Source organism: Vicia villosa, linkage group LG7 (genome assembly GCF_029867415.1).
Source record: "Vicia villosa cultivar HV-30 ecotype Madison, WI linkage group LG7, Vvil1.0, whole genome shotgun sequence".
Taxonomy (NCBI): domain Eukaryota; kingdom Viridiplantae; phylum Streptophyta; class Magnoliopsida; order Fabales; family Fabaceae; genus Vicia; species Vicia villosa.
Genome location: NC_081186.1, coordinates 37,497,436 through 37,519,949, shown reverse-complemented (window position 1 = coordinate 37,519,949; position 22,514 = coordinate 37,497,436). Strand labels below are relative to the sequence as shown.

The 22,514-nt window shown below is 34.6% G+C and overlaps 1 protein-coding gene across 1 annotated transcript; it reads right to left on the bottom strand.

Annotated features, from left to right (window-relative positions):
• Positions 1–158: 158 nt before the first annotated feature.
• On the bottom strand, positions 159–9,142 carry LOC131618885 (uncharacterized). The gene is made up of 2 exons (XM_058890041.1): positions 9,055–9,142; positions 159–586 (listed from the first exon to the last, which is right to left on the bottom strand). The coding sequence occupies exons 1-2, from the start codon at positions 9,140–9,142 to the stop codon at positions 159–161; spliced, it is 516 nt and encodes a 171-aa protein (XP_058746024.1).
• Between the last annotated feature and the right edge of the window lie 13,372 nt (positions 9,143–22,514).

Genomic DNA, 22,514 nt, shown 5'->3' with positions numbered 1-22,514 from the left:
TGGGTTTTTTTATTTATTTTATTCTAATGATGACGCGTTCTCAGCTTTGTGCATCACTTTTGTAATTCTGTTTAAAATGTAGCCATTTTGGCGAAATGATCATTTTGGAATGAAAGATATATATTCGCCATTTTAGCTATAATGTTGACTTCTGATGTCTACGTTGTTGTGATCTTAACCCCGTGCATAAATGGTTTATACTTTTTTAAATATTTCCCATTTACTTTTAGGATCCTTCGATCCTCTTCTAGTTCTTCTACCTCATAAGCATTATTTGAAAATTCTTTCAGAATTCGAAAAAGTCCTTCCCAATGTGGAGACCATTTTCCCAAAGCCTTATTCTTTTTATCCATAGGTAATATAACTTTCCAAAGTAAATTGTTTATAACGAATGTTTTACCTTTGACCCTTTTGTTATATGCCCTTGCTACTCTCTCCTTCTGCCTCCTCAAGACTTCTAACACAAGCAACCTCTCTTCGTCTAATTCTGTCAACTCAATCATCATCATCTCCAAATATAGGTTATATGGGATTTCTACTTGCTTTTGGATCCGTACCGATTGCAAGTAGATTTCGACAGGTAAGACTGCATCATGTCCAAATGTTAACTAGAAAAGTTTACTATTTGTTGCTTCTTTAGGAGAGGTTCGGCAAGCCCAAAGTGCTTGATCTAGTGTCTTGTGCCAGTTTTTTGGATTTGTTCCTACGTGCTTCTTTATCAAACCAATACTTACTTTGTTTACTTCTTCGACTTGTCCATTTGCTTGAGCATAATAGGGTGTGGATGTTAACAACTTGAATCCCATTTCTTCTGAGAATTCTTGCATCTTTCGACCAGTAAAAACTAATCCTTGATTTGTTGTTATAGTTTCTTGGATTCCAAACCTATATAGTATTTGTCTTTGAATGAAGTCTATGACTGTTTCTTGGTCTACATTTACCAAAGGCACTGCTTCGACCCATTTAGTAAAATAGTCAATTCCCACCAGAATGTACCTTTGACCTTTAGATGAAGTAGGTCGAATCTCACCAATTAAATCTAAAGCCCAACCCCTAAATGGCCAGGGTTTGATAATTGCATGAAGCTCACTTGCAGGAGCATGTTAGATTCCTGCATGTATTTGACATTCTTGACAGCCTTTAGCGAACTCTATATAATCTTTTAGCATGGTAAGCCAATACATCCCGTATCTAAAAAGCAACCATTTCATTTTATGGCCTGCTTGATGTACCCCACATGTTCCACTATGAACATTAGATAACGCTAAATATGCCTCATTTTTTCCCAAACATTTTAACAAGATGCCTTCAGGAGTTTTCTTGAATAATTTGTTTCCCATCAAAATGTAAGACAACACTCTATACTTAGTTTTTTTTATCTGTGTTCATTGAAGGATCTTTGAGATATTCTATAATTGGACATTCTATAATTTGATTGCCATTGCTTTTCCTCTTACTTCGACCAATTCCTCTAACTTCTCCCATGAAATTTTATATCTTGAAGCTATTTGTGCTAAATCATTAGCCTCTTGATTTTTAATTCTGGGGACATGCTTTATGTCTACATATTCAAATTTTTTAAGCAACCTATTTGCAATGACAAAATACATGATCAAGTTCTCCTTGATACACTTATATTCTTTTGTCAGTTGTTTAATTACCAATTCTGAATCACCTTTAATTTCGACCCTAGTTGCCCCCAATTGCAACAAGGCTTCAAGTCCTGCTATTAAGGCTTCATATTCCGCCTCATTGTTCGAGCACAAAGGCCCTTCAATTCTATACTTGAGTTTTGTTGGAATTCCATCAGGAAAAATTAGTAGAATCCCAACTCCGCTACCATTTTTATAGGTGGAACCGTCTAAGAACAATCTCCAAGGCTTCAACTCAACTAGGAGTTAAGGAGTTTCGACCACTACGTGATCCACTATAAAATCTGAAACTACTTGCCACTTCATAGCTTTTAAAGGCATAAAGGATAAAGAGTACTCAGTTAGGGCTAGAGCCCATTTGCCAATTCGACTGTGCATTATTAGCTTTGATAACTGTTGCACCCCAATTTTTGACCTCTGAGATCCCATCATTTTCTAAGTGTTATGATCATTATTATTATACCCCAAAATCCGCCCACGTCTTTTTTTTCAAAGAGAAGTCAACAGACTTCTATCTAAAAATTTGGAGTTTTATACAATCTTGGATTTTTATTTCATAAATATCCTGATTTTATGAATACTCAATTTTTAGAATTTTTTTATACAGCATTTTGGTTCGCTGTTAAATTTATTCTTACATAAACGCCAAATACTGTTTATCACTTCATACACTGTTTATTTGAGATTTATTTTCAGATAAATAATGCTGACGCAGTTGGTACAGAATTAAAATTTGCAGGCGCGGAGTCCGGGTTTCAGATTATACTGGTAACAATTAAATTATTATTGGTTTTATTTCCCACTAATTTTTATTTTTATACTATATTATTTTTTTAAAATCTCTTTCTTTCTTTTCAAATATCTTCCTTTCTTTTCAAATCTCTTTCTTTCAAATCAAATCATAGCTGTATTCTATACCCCTTTTCTTTTCAAAAACCTACCATACTTTTTTTTCAAATCCTACTACTATTCAAACGGTACCATTCCATTCCCAACGTCTCTATCTCTCTCTTTTCACTCTATAAATACTCCTCATTTTTTCCATAAATTCTCATCAAATTTCACTCATCTCCCAAATTTCTCAAACTTCTATCTCATAATTATTTTCTCTTCTTCCCCGGCAAAAATGACAAAGTGGATGGATACGTTTTTTCTTATGGTCATCACTGTTTTGGTGGTGATCATGTCTTTTTTCTGTCTGCATAGTCCTGAAAAATGTGGACCTGGGTTGCTTACACTCCCGTTCATCTATATGTTGTTATTTATAGCATGGGTTTTTAATCGTCATTTTTAAAGTTTGTTGTATCTTTCACTTTCAAATAGTGTACCGTTTATTTTATTTGTCGTATTGTTCATTATATTATGTAATATTTGTACTATTAGTATTAAATGTTGTACTATATGTCGTACGGTAGTTTAATTATCAAGATAATATTATGTTTGTTAAATATTTATTTTTCTGTGCATTAAATATTTTTTCAAGGTTATTATCGGTAATTTCGTTCGCGTACAGTATATTTTATTTATTTATTATGTTTGTGTTTTTCTAACAGCTCAGGTAAATAAATTTTTCACCATTAACACAACAAAAACAAAAAGAAAAAAATTAACTTTAACTGTTAAGTTTTCACTTTAACTGTTACGTTAATACCCGGACAGCTAGTTACCAGTCAAACCCGCTATCAGCGCAATTCTCCGTGTTTGTACCATCAGTCAAATCAATTTTTCGCACTTCAAATTTCCAAGATTTTTGTTCTAGAAGTCTTCTGATAATCACGTGATCAACAGAGACTCAACACTGCACAAAAATCATGTACGCCTAACTGTCTCCTACACAAACAGTCCCTAACTAGGGTTTTTGTTTTTTTTCAGGAGAACGAGTTTTTGAGACCTCAAATGGATTTCATGGATCTCCATATATCTCAAAGTACCACCAGGAAAATTTTCAAACTTCGATTCGCTCGGACGCACAGTCAACAGCTCAAACAGTCAACAGACGACCAGTTTGACCAAAAAGTCAACAGCCAGTCAAAAATGCAATTTTTTGTCAACATCCATATTTTGTCAAAAGATTCATCATGTGATCAATGGTTGATCATAATTCATCAAGAAAAGTTCAGAAATCGACAAAACTCAAAATTGCAAAATTAGAGTTTTTTACCTAAAAGTCAACTGAACTTTGACCGACCATAACTCTCTCATAATTTATCAGAAAAATTCCAACCAAAGCTCATTCTCAAGGAAATTCAATTCTCTACAACTTTGATGTTGGGACCAAGGTCAAGAAATGTTTCCGCCTAAGAGATATAAGCCAAAACATTACAGGTCATTTTCAAAGTCAACAAAAAGCAGTTTTTTGTCAAAGCCCATATCATCAAAATAACTTCTCCAAATGCAAAAAATCTTCCAAAGTGGCTTGTAGAGGACATCTTGGGCTTTCCAAAAAGTAAAAGAACACTTTCATAGGATCAAAATTGAGGGAGATATGCCTTGATGAAGTTGACCTTTTTTGGAAAAATGCATGAAACAAGTAATGACCAAAATTTGATTTTTTTTCAAAAAGGCCAATTCTTTTGTGATTCAATCTTGATTCTCATATGTTTAAAGATATTCACAACATATCCATAATTCATGACATTTTTATTTCATTTTAATTAAATTTTATTCATTTAAAGTTTAATTAAAGTGAGATAATTCAAAGATATTATCAAAGATGCTTATGGTTGCCAATCAAGACCAATTCAAGATGCTTAAAGATATTATTGCAAGATTGAAGAGAATAATACTTGAGTGATTAAACTATGGATAAGTTTTTTAACCTAGCATAAAAGAATATTCCATTCTTTTTCCACAAAATCAATCATGACAATTTCCACTTGCAAGGCTTTATGATCATATCTCTTTGCCTATAAATAGAGCTTCATTTTCTTCATTCAAGGAGGGGAAAAAAAGGGGGAGGAACACAAAGAACAACAACAATCACCACAAAGTCATAGCTTAAGTTTATATTTTTGCAAAAGTTTCAAGAAACTTGTAAAAATCAAGGCTCATTCAAATAGCCACTTTCAATCAATTTCAATCACTCTATTCCACTCTTGGGACATCATAGAGTAAGTACAATGTAATTTTTAATATGTAGTAGTGTTAGGAGTTCATGAATTAAAAACTCCATATTTATGCATATTTTCAATTTCTCAAAAAAAAATGTTTTAATTTTAGTTTTAAGTTGATAAAATGTTTATTTAATTTTTAACATAAAAATGTTTTGTTTATTTTCATAATTAATTTATTTTGCTTAATTAATTAGTAATTATGTAAATATTGCTTTTTTTAATTATTTTCAACCAATCAAAAAACTCCAAAAATATTTTCCTTTTAGATTTAGGTTTATATTTTTTATAATCTAATTTTTGACATATAAAATAATATTTTTCTTGTTAAGTTTAATTATTTGTATAATTATTTGTTTAATTAGCTTGTTAATTAACTTAAAATAAAATTCCAAAAAAATCACAAAAAGAATGAATTAAGTTTAATTTGTTTTATATTTATTTTTGTATATTATTTGATATTATTTCTTATCTTTTTCCTTTGTCCCGAATCAGAATAAAAGATCAAATATGGCAGAGATTGTATGCAGTTGATTTAAGACTTTTGGAAATTTATCGTGTAGTCGCTATGATTCTATCAAGCTTCTGATAAATTTTCATTAACTTTAAATCCGAGATCATCATTCACTCACCATCGATCTTCACTAACATCGTGGATATACTTGACTAGCTTCAAGATGATTCACGTGCTAACATACTAACAATTGACTTTAATTTCCGCATTTTATTATATTGTTCTTTATATTTCTTGCTTTATGCTTTATTTTATTATTTATTATTTATGTTTATGTTATTTTCTCTTTGTCCATTTGGACGTATTATTTATGTTTCTGTTATTTTCTCTTTGTCCATTTGGACGTATTATTTATGTTTCTGTTATTTTCTTTTTGTCCATTTGGACGTATTATTTATGTTTCTGTTATTTTCTTTTTGTCCATTGGACGTATTATTTATGTTTCTGTTATTTTCTCTTTGTCCATTTGGACGTATTATTTATGTTTATGTCATTTTCTCTTTGTCCATTTGGACATATTATTTATGTTTCCGCTATTTTTTCTTTGTCCATTTGGACATATTATTTATGTTTCCGCTATTTTTTCTTTGTCCATTTGAACATATTATTTATGTTTCCGCTATTTTTCTTTGTCCATTTGGACATATTATTTATGTTTCCGCTATTTTCTCTTTGCCCATTTGGACATATTATTTATGCTTCCGCTATTTTTTCTTTGTCCATTTGGACGCATTGTTTATGTTTCCGTCATCTTCCTTTTGTCCACTTGGACCATATTTTTACCTTTGAGCTAAAACATTAATAATCAAGATAAAACTTAAAAAAAAGCACTTTGCACACTTGCACCTCTATGGTTTCCCCTCTTATTACTTTTTTTTTTAATCATACCATCATTTAAGAAAAGTATTAAATGCATAGGAAAGATCTTATAAATTGAGAGTAGGTAACTCCTAATTGCTTGCTCAAACACCTTTCATTTTCAAACAACGTATTTTCAAAACTTCTCATCTATTTTCAAATCAATAAAGCATTTAAACAAAAGTGAGCTAAGCAATTAAGAGCCCATGGATAACCATGGATACAAAGGGTGCTTAAAACCTTCCCTTTGTATAACCAACCCCCTGAACCCAAAATCTGTCAAAAGGTCTTTCCTGTTCTTTTATGCCTTTCCTAAATGTTGGATAAAATAAAAGTCGGTGGCGACTCTTGCAAAAAATAAAAAAAAATCAAAAAAAAAAGAGAGAGCAAGGAGTCAGTTCGCCTCAAAAAACCGAGTTACAATAACATGTACTTGATAACATCAAAATGTGAAGATACATACAAATCTATTGGCTTTATACAATATTTGAGTTTAGTACATGAAAAATGCAAACATAGACACAACTTTTCTATCGAAGTGTATCTAGTTTCTGCATCATTTAATACCCTACTTAGATAATATATGGCCCTCTCAATGCCATTTTCATCTTCTTGTGCTAACATACTACCTATAGTAGTGTCTGAAGCTGATATATACAGTCACATAGGCTTCTTTCCACTTGGTGGGGACAAGATAGGCGGATTCATTAGGTACTGCTTTATCTTTTCGAATGCCTCTTGGTGTTCATTTGTGATCCGCTGTCGCACGCGGATCAAAAACGAGTGATTTTGAAATATAGTTACGGTAACGACAACTCGAGTATCGTTCTCAAGGATTCTTATTTATTAACCAAATGTAAAGTCGAATTGGGGGGGGGGGTTGGTTGGTTCAGTTTCGAATTACAGAAGAAGTGATTAATAATTAAGCTAAAACGAATCAACCTACTGTATCGACTTCCGCCTTATCATTGATTCATATAAATTTCCAAACGGGTCTGATCCTATTTGATTACAAGAACTATCAACAAGCGCAATAGCAATTATACGAAGGAAGTTTCTGAAATCCGAATTAAGCAAACAGAATAAAAACTATTGGGAATTAAGCAAACACAATTTGATCGAACGCGATAACGCAAAAGCTACGGTAACACGAATATGATTCAGAAACAACAACAACAACAATCGAATTTAAGAATTATATCCTATAGCCACAACCAAATTAAGCAAATAATTGAGATTATAAGAATAATTCAAAGGAAACAGATTAATATGGAATTTATAAAAGAACCTCAAAGTGGAATTCGATTACAGCAGATTGATCCTTGGGGAATTAGTTCATCATCATCGTACAAGCCAAGGGTAATTTTTTTGTTCGTCAATCATGAATAGTAAAACGATGGTGAATAGTGTTTTCGTGGCTGCCTAACCTAGGTGAAAACAACCAAACCCGTTTCACAACTTAACCGGGTCGACCCGACCCATTACAAATGATCCAAACACTAAAATAAAAGGTGCTGCAGATTTAAACGCAAAACTGGGAATTATCGGCTCCGAATCTGACTTCGACTCCAACATTAAAGTTGTAGCTCTCTCTCTCTTAGCTTTTCGGAGATTATTAGAACGCCTCAATCGGACTCCTCGAACTCCAGTTATGATCGTTTCCGTGCAGACTGCTAAAGTTGAAAAATAAAGTGCGAAAATTAAATAAAACTAAAAATAAAATAAATTATAAAAACATATTAAAACATAAAAATAATTAAAAAATGGAAGAAATGCTTGAGTACAAACATGGAAGAACGTGCATCAAAATGCACTAATCAAATTCCCCCACACTTGAACTTTTGCACTCCGAGCAAAATGAAAAACAAAACAAAGAAAGTACAAATACATCAACAGTTACTCATCCTAGGCCACAAATCTTCTTCGGGTAAGTTTGCATCGACAGGTACTAATCTTGCACATAAAGGACATCGTAAGAACACTAACCACAGTTATGCAGACATAAGCCTCCTAAATACACAAACCAATTCAAATCATATTATTATACCATGGCCTAACTTACTCATCCTTTTTGATTTTTTTCATTCAGGCGCAATCACATTAAGCTCGTTATCTCCACACACTTATAGCAAGACGACCGGTTAGTGACTCTGATCCTTTTCCGCACGGGGTTCTGGTACTTACGTGGCATAACCCTTTGTTTACTCAGTTGTAGTTGCGGGGGATCGGACCGTAATCCTCCCTACCAAGTTCAGCACCAGAAACCGCTGAACCAACTAACAAAGAGTCTTGAAATATTTTTTTTTGAAGGTTCCACAACCCTTAAGTTAAGTGATCGGGTGAGGGTCACCAAACTTAGAAGGTGCATTACCTTTTTCTTTTTTTTTTCTTTTTTTTCGAAGCATTCACTTATATTCATCGGCTTCCTGCGTAAAGTGTCTGAGAGATGGTGCCGACTGCTGAAATAAACTACTCAAGAGCTGCCAGAGAATGAGAATTTAAGGTTAAAACATAATAAAAAAATTCAAATCGATTTCCATATGCAGGAGACTTAAGGTGTTAGAACGATACCGATCTTGTGAATTTTTCCCAAGTCTCCGCAAACTCGACTCAAATCAATCTATAGCCTAAAACTTTCATGAAGATGCATTTTTTATTTTTTATTGATTGAAATTAAACAAAATACTAATAAAAACAAACAAAACACACGATTTCCTCCCCCACACTTAAACTAAGTATTGCCCTCAATGAAAGGACATTACTAATAAAGTAGAGAGAAGGAAAGAAAGACTCCCTGATCAAGTTGCAGTGTAGTTAGGTGCTTCCAAAGAAAGCTCCTCTATGCTGACATCTTCAGGGACCGAACTTTCATGGAATAACTTGAGACGCTGCCCGTTAACCTTGAAAACTTTGTCAGTACCTGCACTTTTAATTTCGACTGCACCATGAGGGAAAACATTAGTAACAGCAAAAGGGCCAATCCATTTGAATCGAAGTTTCCCAGCCATAAGTTTAAGGTGGGAGTTAAACAGTAAAACCTGTTGGCCCATAGAAAATTCCTTCCTTGAAATCATCTTAACATGGAAGTGCTTAGTTTTCTCTTTATAAATCCTAGAGCTCTCATAAGCCTCTAATCTAAGCTCTTCCAGCTGTTGTAATTGGAGTTTTCTTTCAATACCTGCTTGTTGCATCTCCAAATTACAACTTTTCACCGCCCAAAAAGCACGGTGTTCTATCTCAACAGGAAGATGACATGCCTTACCAAAAACAAGTCGATAAGGAGACATCCCAATGGGTGTCTTGAAAGCTGTTCTTTGAGCCCAAAGTGTGTCTTCTAGATGACAGCTCCAGTCTTTCCTGTTTGGTTGCACCATTTTCTCTAAAACCTGTTTGATCTCCCTGTTTGAGATCTCAGCTTGCCCATTAGTCTGTGGGTGGTATGCGGTAGAGACTCTGTGCACAACTCCATATTTCCGGAGTAAAGATTCCATGGTGCGGTTACAGAAATGAGTGCCTTGGTCACTTATGATAGCTCGCGGTATTCCAAACCTGCAAAAGATATTAGATCTGACAAAATCTGCAACAACTCGAGAATCATTAGTCCTAGTGGGGATAGCTTCCACCCACTTTGAAACATAATCAACAGCAAGTAAAATGTAAAGGAAACCAAATGATACAGGAAAAGGACCCATGAAATCGATTCCCCATACATCAAATACCTCACAGAAAAGCATAGGCTGCCGAGGCATTTCACTCTTGCGAGTGATGTTTGTACCTGCTATCTGGCACTCTTTACAAGTGCGGTAAGTCTCAAAAGCATCCTTTGAGGACCGAAGTATCCGCCGACTTGAGATGCATGAGAAAATTTCAAATCAACAAATCAAAATACATCAGAACTCTCACCCCCAACTGAAAAACAAATTTCACCCCCAAAAGAACAAGAAAATCCACCACCAAAAGAGAAAGTACTTCCTATTCCTTCAAAACCAGAAACAACACCTTCACCGGAAAAAGTTCAACCAACTCTTGTTGAAAAAATCAGTCCAGAATCTTCTGAGATCATACCTCAACCTACAAACCAAACCACAAAACCTTATGAATGGAATCAAGGATCATGGAACATCCCTGGCACCACCAGTCCCCTAGCTCTAATAATGCCTGATATTCCAGTATATAACACATCTGTTATCTCTGAATCAATCACACACTCACAACCACAGCCAACTCAAACTACCTCACTTCACTCCCCACAACATATTTCCATTACATTATCATCAGAAGTACAAATTATCTCATCCTCACCATCACCACAAAACTCACTAGTCAATACAACAGACTCACACCTGATCACAATAGAAGTTTCCTCTCCAAAACCCCAACCATCCGAATTGTCTGAACCTCAACAAGAACAATCCTTAGAACCTGAACCAGAATAATCTCTTGAACCAGAACCAGAACAATCTCCTGAACCTGAACCTGAACAGCCCGCTGAACCTCAACATCCTAAACCTACTCCAACAGATGTTGACATATTATTTAAGAATTTTGAAACGGAGATGCAGGGTTGGATTGCAAGATTAAAAGTTGATTGTACAACAAATAGGAGCCCAGTGGCTTCAGAAGCCCTTTGGGATGCGTTCAGAAAAAGATTCAACTCTGAATCTCTCAAGCTCAAAGAAGTATGTCGTACTCATGCTAATGAGAAATTTGTTGAGTGTCTGAATGCTGTCATCACACTAGTGATGGATCTCTGGACGTTAAAGCCTCCTCTGGTGATTAGCAATGCTCCCTGCTATGCATCTCCTGAACATATGGATATCGATGATGATCAAGCAAATCCTTTGGCCATAGTAAAACAAATTCCGATCGAAGTGCCTAAAGATATTTGTGAAGGAAGAATACCAACTTGGATGATAGATGCAGATTGTTTGACTCCTAAGATCATCACTGTCTCCTCTGTGCTTGCAGCTGCTAACAGTGCCTCAACTTCTGATCCATCTGCTCAAATGCTAAGCAAACTTAATAAGTTGAAAAAGGAAAATGCAGCAGTGAAGGAACGTCTAGACAGGCAGGACAAGGCCAAAAAGGAATTCAAAACTTGGATGAAGAGGCAAGAAGAGTCCACAAATGAAATCAAAAACCTTCTGCTCTCTCTGATCCCTAAAAATTCTTAGTTGACGCTTTGTTTTGGATCTTCTGATTATGATCTTCTTACTGTTTTCAATATTTTGTTTATCTTGTGGATTGCTTTGAACTTGGTATTTTGTTTATATTTTGTATGATCATCCTTGTGTGCTCTATTGATTGTTTTATTCATTTCTTTTTATGCTTTTTTGATTATGACAAAAAGGGGGAGAATTAATTAAGTTAAGTAAGTATTAGAAATTTTGAAGTACTCATTGAAAGATATATATCTCAAAAGGAGGAGAAAATTGATATTCTGATTCTGAAAAAAGCTTAACATGTCTGATATCCTGATCATTAAACACATCAAGGAAAACTCTATTCTAAATGATCTGAACATTTCTAACAAGTACAAAGTACAAAATTTTTTTTGAAAGTCTGCAGATAAATTCTAAAAGAAAGAACTTCTCAAGAAGTGCACGAACTCATTTTGAATGAAAGATCTTCTGAAGCAAAAAGTGTTATATATGATATCTGAATGAAAGATACTTTAGAACTTCTAGAAGATGCACAAATTACTCAGGGAAGTTATTATTTACATTTCTCTTCAAGTATTTATTTCACGGGGAGATTATACATCTCAGGGGGAGACTATTTCTCTTGTATACAAAATTTCTGAACAGAACGTAAATGTTTTGTCATCATCAAAAAGGGGGATATTGTTAGAACATAGTTTGGTTATAATCATATTTGTAGTGTTTTCATGATAACAAGAAAATAAATTTTGTATAAAGTAAATGTGGTACTCTAATTATATATTTCTGATTTCAAAAGATGTTTCAATACAAGAACCATCAGAACTTGATACGCAAAGATGAACAAATGCAAAGATACTCAAGTCTTAAGACAACTTCTGATCAAGCACCAAATCGCTGCAAACATACTAATACAAAAGATGTATTCCAAGATGAACAGAAGATCATGAAGTCTTATTCAAAATAGGATAACCGTTAAAACATAATGATTAGCAAAACGGCTGCAAAACTAAAAAAGTGCAACTCCCTAGGTTGATTGAAGAAGCTATCTACATGCAGCTCATTGGAGAAAACCAAAATGACAAGCAAACACGCAAGAATTTTTTGCTCTCTCCAATAACCAAGATTAACGGGCTAAAGTATAAAGATATATATACATACAAAATCACTCACTCAAAGTGTGTGTGGTGTGGGAATCAAACAAAGAATTGATATAGACAAAAAGAACACCAACACAACAAGATGAACTCATGCACCAAAGAATATCCAAATCTTTGAGTTCAAACATTCTGTACTAAATATTAGTGAAATATCACAGTTGTGATTAATGCTTTATGGAAGTAATCTTAAAAACTATCATTTGAAGTTACTTTGTAACAGTTCCTTGAGAGACCAGTTGGGTCAGATTTCTCAAGAGGTCTAGGACTAGTTTAGTCTTAGAGGTTTCTGAATTAATAAATGTTATATCTCGTGGAGATCCCTGAACAGTATATTATTCAGGTTGTTAGTCACAAGTAGTTGGCTTTTGCAGGTTGTTAGTCACGAGCAGTTGGCTTGTGCAGGTTATTAGTCATGGGCAGTTGGCTTGTGCAGGAAGTGAGTCACTCGCGGGTAGCTTGTGCATTGTATTGTGAGTCACGAAAGTTTATCGTGCAGATGTAATCGTTTTGGTTATAGTGGATTAAGTCCTCGATTGAAGAAAGGCAAAATCACTTGAGAAGGGTGGACTGAAGGTAGCCTTGTTGAGAAGGTGAACCAGGATAAAAATGAATGTGTTTTTTATCTTCTATATCTTTCATTTAACTCAGAACATTCACACTGATTATCTTCAGAACTGTACTTGACTAGGTCAGAAGTTCTGATGGAGTTAAGAAGATAAATTGAATGTATATCTCATTGGTTATGTCGTGTTATCTCAAATATGCTTCCGTAACAATGATCTAAGCATATCCAAAAAATGAGATACTAGAAGAAAGAAAAGTTTTGAAGAAAGGGAAATAAAATATGAAAGAACACAATTCAAACCCTCATTTCTTGTGTTTTTCTCCACCTTCGATGCTCCTGCTCAACAGGTTAATCCCAACATCATAGGTCAAGCTGATGATGTGCAGTCTGATATGAATATCCCTCAGGATAATGATCCAGCTGAGGTTGTGAATTTGCCTTTAGGAGGGTTAGAACCTGGTCTTTTTTGGGAGAAAAACATCACAAGGTCAATGAAGGGCACAAGACAAGTTCTGGTAAAATGTGACACAAATTTTAACAGTAAAAAATATATATTATGTTTTGCATTTTTTACATTAACTTATATCCGTGCATAAGTAATTGATATCAACTCATTCTATGCAACAATTTCTAGTTGATATTATAAGGAGGGGTATTCGTCCAAATGAAATGGAGTATACCTTGATGAATCTTGACTCAATGGACTACTATGATTGTGAAACGTGGCCTAAGGACCAGTCCATGAAACAAGATGCTGCTTATTTCATGTTTCTGTCTATGTTGTATTAGTGAATTTTAATGTTTTTGTGTTAGTTGTTGAATGTGAAATTTGAATTTATGAACTTACATGTTTTTGTTTAGTTGCCAATCTTCTATTGTAATATGTCGCAATGAACATGTCTTGCTTGAATGTTAATTATATGAAATAGTGTTTTGAAGAATTTGATAATCTAATATTCTATTTCTGACTATGTTTTTTTTACAGAATTTGAAACAAACATACAGTGTTTTAAAAATCGGACCGATCATTGAACCGGTGAGGGTATTGGGTCACTGGTTTATCGGTCGAACCACCAGGTCACTGGTCGAACCGCACGACCAAACCGGATAATTCGGTTGAATAGACCTGTCATTATATAAGTATAAAACCGGTCGAACCGGATGATTCAGTCTCTAAAAAAATATAACTAACTCTTAAATTTTTTAAAAATATTTCACAATTTCATAACTTAAATTCAAATTTTAAACAAAGGTATCACACATAACAAAATAGTACAAAATTATAAAGTCTAATTGCAAACAAAGTCTAATTACAACATAATCTAATTGAATAGTTTATAACAAAATAACTCCAATGTGTACCAAATTTATTCAAAATAGGATCCTCCTAAAAAGAAAATCAAATAAAATTCAATATGTTTATACTATTTAAGAAAATTTATTAGCAAAGATAACAAATAGACAATAAAGTTTTTAATTTGTCACTAACGAAAAAAACTATGTGAGAATGCTATTTAAATAATATACTACTAAATATATTAAAAAAAATTAAAAAAAAGTTTAAAGGAAATGTTAAAAAAAAAGTTAAATTTTTTTTTTAAATAAAGTAAAAAAAAAGTAAAAAAAAAAATAAGCAATTAAACCGTCGGTTTTCCGGTTTTTCCGGTTTTCACCGGTTCCCACAGATTTGATGGCATACCCGATCCGACTATTGAACCAGACCGATTCCCAATTCAACCAGTCCGACCGACCGGTCCAGTCCGATTTTTAAAACACTGCAAATACATGATGGAAAAGCATAATTTAATTTCAAGAAATTATTCATTTTCAACAATGTCCGCATGATTGCTGCATAGAATACTATGATATATATCATTTTCTAATAAGTTTTAAAGTTGCAAAAAATATTATCTTTAACTTTAATTAAAATTAAATATAAATTTAATTGAATTTCATAAGTCACATCTATTTGAATACACTAACATATCTTTAATTATAGTAGATTGATAAGTCAGTTATGTTTTCAAAGTATTTACTCATTGCAGCAGCCTAAACATTTAAATGCAGGTGGCTGCTTAATCATTATTTGCATGGTTTAATGTTATTTCAATTTTCTATGTTAATGATAATGAATAAACATCTATAACAAGTTAAGGCTTTTTGATATCAATTTTCGTTTTATATAGAGTAATTGTATAAAAACATAAACCATCACAACAAACTTTAGCTACTACTCATGCATTCATAATTTACAATAACTCGGAAAAAGATATTAGAAACTATGGAAAAAATAATTGAAAATGAGAATTTGTTTTTTTACAAATTCTAACAAATAATAAAGAAGAAGAATTAGATTAATGCCAGCTGTCAGATTGGTTGGTTGAGATGTTAGTTACTTTTAGTTAGGTTAGTTACAGTTTATAGTTTACTATATATAGACTTGTATAACCAATGTAACTACCTCTCAATAATGAATAACATAATCTACTTCTTCTCTTTCGATATTCTTCGTTCTCATGCTAATAGCTTGTAGTTCAACACCTTCATCAATGGAGTTCACCATTGCTTAGATGGTATCAGAGCAGGTTCGACCTGCTCTGCTTCCGCTGCATACGATAGGTGAAGTTGTTCATCTTTCTTCTTGTATCTTTTTCTTCTGTGATTGATTCTTCTTGAATCATCCTTTGTGTTTCGAATCTTTCTCGAAGCTTTTGTCTTGATTCAGTTCCTTATTTCGATTCTTTCTCGAAATACATTGTTATCTGTTATTCATTATTGTTGAATCATCTTTTGTTGAAAATTCACATTTGGTTAAACCCTAATCATGACAAGAAACACTGGTAGTAGTGCGCAAATTGTTGATACACTTGATCCATACTATGTTCATCCATCAGAAAACTTTGCAACTGTGTGTGTAACACCGGTACTATCGGGAGAAAATTATCATGCTTGGTCTATGAAGATGAAGCGAGCATTAGCAATGAAAAATAAGTATCAGTTCGTTGACGGATCCATAGAAGTACCAGATGTCAACGATCTCAACTTCAGAGCATACAACACGCTGGGGCTTTAAAAGCGCTTTTTATGGGCTTTAAAAGCGCTGTGAAAGCCAGCGCTGGCGTAGGTAACAAAAGCGCTTCAGAAAGCGCTCTGGTAGGCCCCCCTATAAGAGCGCTTTTCTGGAAAAAGCGCTCTGGTAGGCCCCCCTTATAAGAGCGCTTTTCTGGAAAAAGCGCTCTGGTAGGCACCCCTATAAGAGCGCTTTCCTGGAAAAAGCGCTCTGGTAGCCCCCCCTATAAGAGCGTTTTTCCAAAAGCGCTTTCGTATGTTGTGTTTATTTTTTTTATTTTTTATGCTTTTTTACTAATCTTTGGCAGCGCTTTTACTAAGAAGCGCTTTTGTAGGTTGACCTTTAAAAGCGCTTTTTAAAAGCGCTGTCGTTGCTAAATGAGGTATTTTAATGTGCAGCCTGTAATTTAATCCTCCTAGTCGACCTGTAATATTTTCGACCTGTAATATGTTTTTAACCTGTAATATTTTCGACCTGTAATATATTTTCGACGATATAATTTCAGCCATCAGTAAGACAATATATATACTAATATAATACCATTATAATATCCAAAATTATATATATACATCATTACAACATCAATAATATTATAGTTCAAATCGACACAAATCCTACATGAAAAATTGCTTAATATAATATTGACACAAATCCTCTTTGATTTCTCCCAACTTAAGTCTCGGGTACCCAGCAACACGGAATTCGTCAAGGTACTACAAAACAAAAACATAATATGAATGATATATTTAGTTAAATGTAATAAATTATATGAAATTATCTTAAGTTATAAATTCATACCGTGAGCGGAATCTCTAATTGATTCGCCTGAAGGATTTCTTTCATAAATCTCAAAACAAAGTATCCGCAATCTGAACTGTTTCGCTGTTGCGGACACTACATAGAAAAACAAATAAGATTTTATAGTTGTCTTGTTTTATCAAGTAGCATAAATATTATAAGCAAAATTGTGAAAAATAATGTACATGCACTTTGATCCAAGTAATGTTGTTTGATTTAGTCCGGGATACCTGTGCGTCCCGTTGACTTCGGAACACTTGTATTGATCTAATTAACAAATATATAAAAGTATATGTTTATATCAATCCCACAAATAAGTAAATATATAAATATACACGAATATTTAGAACGATCCCACTTACAAATCAACGATTTCCTTCATAGCCGGATAATTGGTCCAGTCACCATTTACCGAATTCAGATAATACACGACTTCTCTTATAGGGTTGATAGCAAGCAACAACCAGTGTGCTCTATAAATTAAAACAATAGGTTATATGAAAATTTTGCTATACACAAAAGAAACAGAGATTAGATGAACCAAGAATGAGAAACTAACCCTACTGGTCGGGTATTATACGCCCAAAGATGCAGACTTTCTGAATTGCCGGTGGACATGAATCTATCGACTAAGAGCTGTCTAACTGATTCCGGTTCCGAAGCAATTGCCATTCCGCTGCAATGGGCGGAAGACACGAAACAGAATCTGTTAGACAATGCAGTCCCGCGCAACACTCTGTCACACAACAACCTTAAATAAAAACATAATAAACATTAGATTATTTTCATTGAAATGTGTAAATAAATAATATTGTGGGACTAATTAAATAATATATCGGATGAGTGAATATTACCGGATGTATGAGTGCATATTACCGACGCCTAGTTGTTCATGCGTAAAAATCTCTTCCAAGTCATCAATTGCAATATGTGACTTGAATTCAATACCGAAGACACTTTCATCCATATTGATTTCACGTAAAGCACCATCCTTCAAATCGGACATATCAACCATTGTTGCGAGCGTCGTCCGGTATCGAGGTACAAAAGCACCGCCTTTTTTTGCCGCTTGCTTCGGAGGACCAGTGGGTGGTACGCTACGAACTTGCTGCGTCACTTGTTGTGACTCCCGAGCGGATGCCTAAAAATCATATAAGTTAGGTAAAATAAAAAATCATGCAGATTTAGATTCAGATTATATATTAACACTTTAAATGTACCTCTTTTAGTGATGCAACAGACTCCTCCTCCTGTAAAATCCCTTTACCCTTAATTGCGGGTTTTATAGGAGCAATCTAAAATTAAAATGTAAAAAATAATTAATAAACGGTTTAGAATTGACATTCGAAAACTAAATGATTCATAATCGTTTTCAATATACCTCATCACTAATGGTAATGAGCTCCGAGGGCCATGCAACAAATGATCCTATTGCATCTCGCAGCAATGTCGTCTCTGAGACCATGTCAGGTACCAGTAGCATCGCATCATGATCTAATACAACATCCACTGATACTTTCAGGTGTCCATCCGGGAGCGGTCTATGGTGAAGTAAATCTCCCAAAGTGTTGTGCACTTTTCCCTTGCCAACTAGTCGATAATTCGGTGACGATAAGTATAGTTGGCAAGATGAAATGCCCTAAACCAATAGTAAATATAAAGTCATTATCATTAATAAAATAGAACAATTTGTAAGGAAAAAAATTTATAATTACCTCGGGAAATTTCCTTTGACAGTTGATACTAGCCTTATCACTAGTTTCTTTCACCGATGAAGTGCTGCACTTTTCTCTCATATACATATCTTTATCTCTTTGCAATTCAGAGACTTGTGCTTGCAATTCCTGCAACTTTTGCAACACTTCTTCATTGGTAAGATTTGATCTTCTCCTAGGACTCTCGTAAAAAGAGGTTGGAGTCACACCATGACCCTTACCCCTCACCTGATCGGGATACTCAGGAGCATCTAGTGCTCTACTAAGTACGCTCCCCTCACCGGTGGATACCGATTGCGACAAGGTCTCCTGTAATTCATTTACATTTCAATAATTATTAGTGGAGATAAAAAATCATTTATATATTAAAAAACATTTGATTTAATTAAAGACACATTATTATACTTACACATTCAGTATAAACTCTCTGAACATCGGGATCGACAGCTTGATTCTTGCCCACACGAGCTTCCTTCCACAACACATGTACAGGAAGTGAAGTTTCCTCACTTTTAGTCTCCTCTAACTATGCATTGACACAAATGATAAAATCGTCAAATAAAACATGCACATTTAGACAATTAATTAAAACACATTTCTATTTACTTACAATTTTATCCTCTAAGCGTGCATATCCCAAACGCCCTTTTTTGTATGGATACGCGGGTTTGGATGCTCTCGCACTATTCGTGGCACTCCTTTTCCGAAAATCTTCATCTCTTTGCTTTACAAACTCAGCCCAATCTTTTTCATCAATGAAGATCTCATACTTTTTTGGCCGTCCCGGTGCCTCTTCAAGAAAGTTTCCATCTTTATCCTTAAGATAGGTGTTTGTCAAAAAAGCTTTCCACCCTCTATATCTTTTGCCGGCCAAACTAAGTATGTAGCGTTTACGATCATCTGGTATCTCAAAAGTCCTCTGCAAAAAAACATACGCATAGTGTGTTAGTATAAGTAATTTAAACAATTTATCGTCAAGATAATAACAACAATTAACCATATATGATATATACCTGAAGCTCGTCCCAAATCGCTTTTTTTTTGCATCCAACTCTTCGCTTTTCAGATTCCATTTAGCTACGGAGACCGGAATATGCATACGAACAAGTGTACCAATATAGCTTGTCAACTTTGCAGAATTAGGACCAATTGCTTGGTTTTCTGAATTCCAATCCAAATGGTATACTAATCCTTGGTCTCTATGTCGAATGATTGCCTTCATAATGGTGATGCCTCGTGCAACTTCTTTTGCTTCAGTATCAGGTGGAGCATTTGTATCTTGAGCATCTCTTTCTTGTGAGTTTTCTTGTGAGTTTTCAGGTGGAGCATCTCTATCCGGAGCCATTGAATCTGTATCAAACAAACTAAAGCACATTAGTACACTATTAATAAGCTAACAATCTATACAAGTCAAATGGAAGTCAAACCATGCATGTACAAGTAAATCGGAAACGAAATCGGTACAAATCAAAATAAGCGTCAAAAAAGAAAGTTGTCGGAATTGAACGAAATTTACATGGCTATGGTAAAACGTCCCCACGGACTCAAAAATAAAGTCGGTTTTCCGAAATTCAGACCCTAAGCCCGACTTTTGATTACGGGCAGAAGCAAAACCGATAAAAAAACAGTCCCGAAATGTAAAGATAAGTGCATGAGCAGCTCCGGAATCGTCAAAATAGTATAGTTACATGTAAAGAAGTCAACAAACGGATACATGGTTCAAAAGTTATATACAAAACGAGAATATGCACCAAAATTGAATAAGTACTATACTATTGAATAAAACAATCGGTACAAATTGAATAAAGCAAATTAGTCGGAATATGTATACTATTACCTTTATCACTAACGTCTCTTTCTTTTCTTGGTAGGATTGTGTTCTACGCGTCTCTTAACAACGCGGACGGTTGGATTGATCCAAATACCCTCATTATGATCATTTCTAGTACAAGATTCATTCTCATTTTGATCGTTTCTTATACAAGATTCAATCCCAACAACAATATCACCTTGATCTTCAATGTTTTCATCAACTATTTTGTTAGATAAAAGCACTATAGACCATTTCGTACTTGTCGGATCATTGACATAGAACACTTGTTTAGCTTGAGAGGCTAGAATGAAAGGCTCATCTTTGTACCCTACCCTATTGAGATCCACTTGCAAAAATCCTGACTTATCCATTCTTATGCCACTATTATTTTCAACCCACTTGCAACCAAATACAGGAATCTGAAACTTCGCGTAATCAAACACCAAAATGCGCTCGATAACCCCAAAATATGACAAATTTGCAAATTTCGGATTTAAGTCATTCGCACTTGATATGTGCATTGCTTCAGCTACCAAGGTAACACCACTATTTTGCATAGTACTTTTATCATCCTGTTCTTTGGTATAAAATGTGTATCCATTAATTGCGTATGCGCTATAAGAAAGCCCAATTACACTTGGACCATAGGCTAAACATCTCAACCTTTCTGTTACTGAAGCAGGATATGAACGATACTTTGAATAAATATGATCCCTAAACCACGGTATGAAACTTCGATTGTGTTCTCGTACTATCCAGTTCTCATTTCTATTTGGATTTAAATCTCGGAGAACAACCTTGTGCATTTCAACATACGGCTCAACCTCAATCTCATTGTGCAGAACATACAAGTGCGCTTGATCCCGTTCGACCATTGATACTGTCACAACTTTATTTCCAATTAGCCTTTTTCCTTCTTTTTTTTCGACAATATGAGATTTGGGGAGTCCAATTGATTGAACATTTGACAAATATTCAGTACAAAACTCAACCGCTTCTTCAACAACGTATCGTTCGGCAATACAACCCTCCGGTCGACTTCTGTTTTTCACGTACCCTTTTAATATTTTCATATAACGTTCAGCAGGGTACATCCATCTCATATAAGCTGGTCCGCACAATTGTGTCTCTTTCACAAGATGAACGACTAGATGAACCATTATGTCAAAAAACGAGGGAGGAAAATACATTTCAAGATCACATAAAGTAACAACTATCTCTTTTTGCAATGTTGGTAAGATCGCGGGATCGACCACCTTACTGCAAATAGACCTGAAGAAGAAACACAGCTTAGTTATTGCGCTTCTTACTTTTTCTGGCAGAATAGAACGTATACCTATTGGTAAAAAATGTTCCATTATAACATGGCAATCATGCGTCTTCAAACTCTTTAACTTGAGGTCTTTCATGGACACAAGTCTTCTAATATCTGAAGAGTAGCCTTCTGGAACTTTAACTTCACTGAGGAACTTACACAATGTTTTCTTCTCCTTTCTAGATAGAGTGTAAACAGCAGGTGGCAAATATGTTCGTCTTCCTTTCGTCACGGGTCCCAATTCAGTTCTCATTCCCATGTTTACCATGTCCTTCCTTATGTTAAGGCCATCCTTAGACTTTCCTTGTATATTGAGTAACGTACCTATGACGCTGCCAAATACATTTTTTTCAATATGCATAACATCCAGGAAATGTCTTACGTACAACGACTTCCAATATGGAAGTTAAAAAAAAATTGACTTCTTCTTCCACCCACCCTTGACAAGTGAATGTGCAAAAGGCTTGCCAAACTGAGTGCTCATATCTTTCACCTTTTCAAAAATTTGATCACCTGACAAAAAAGGCGGGGTTGTACGATGTTCGGCCTTTCCATTGAATGCTTTTCTCCACCCACGGTAGTGATGATTAGAATTTAAGAATCTACGTTGGCCGAGAAAGACATTCTTCTGACAAAGCTCCAATCGTGTCGTATCGGTTTCGTCTTCACAAACAGGACACGCCTTTTAACCTTTATTGCTGTACCCGGATAGATTTCCGTATGCTGGAAAATCATTAATTGTTCCAAACAACATCGCCCTCAAGTTGAAACTTTCCGTCCTATAC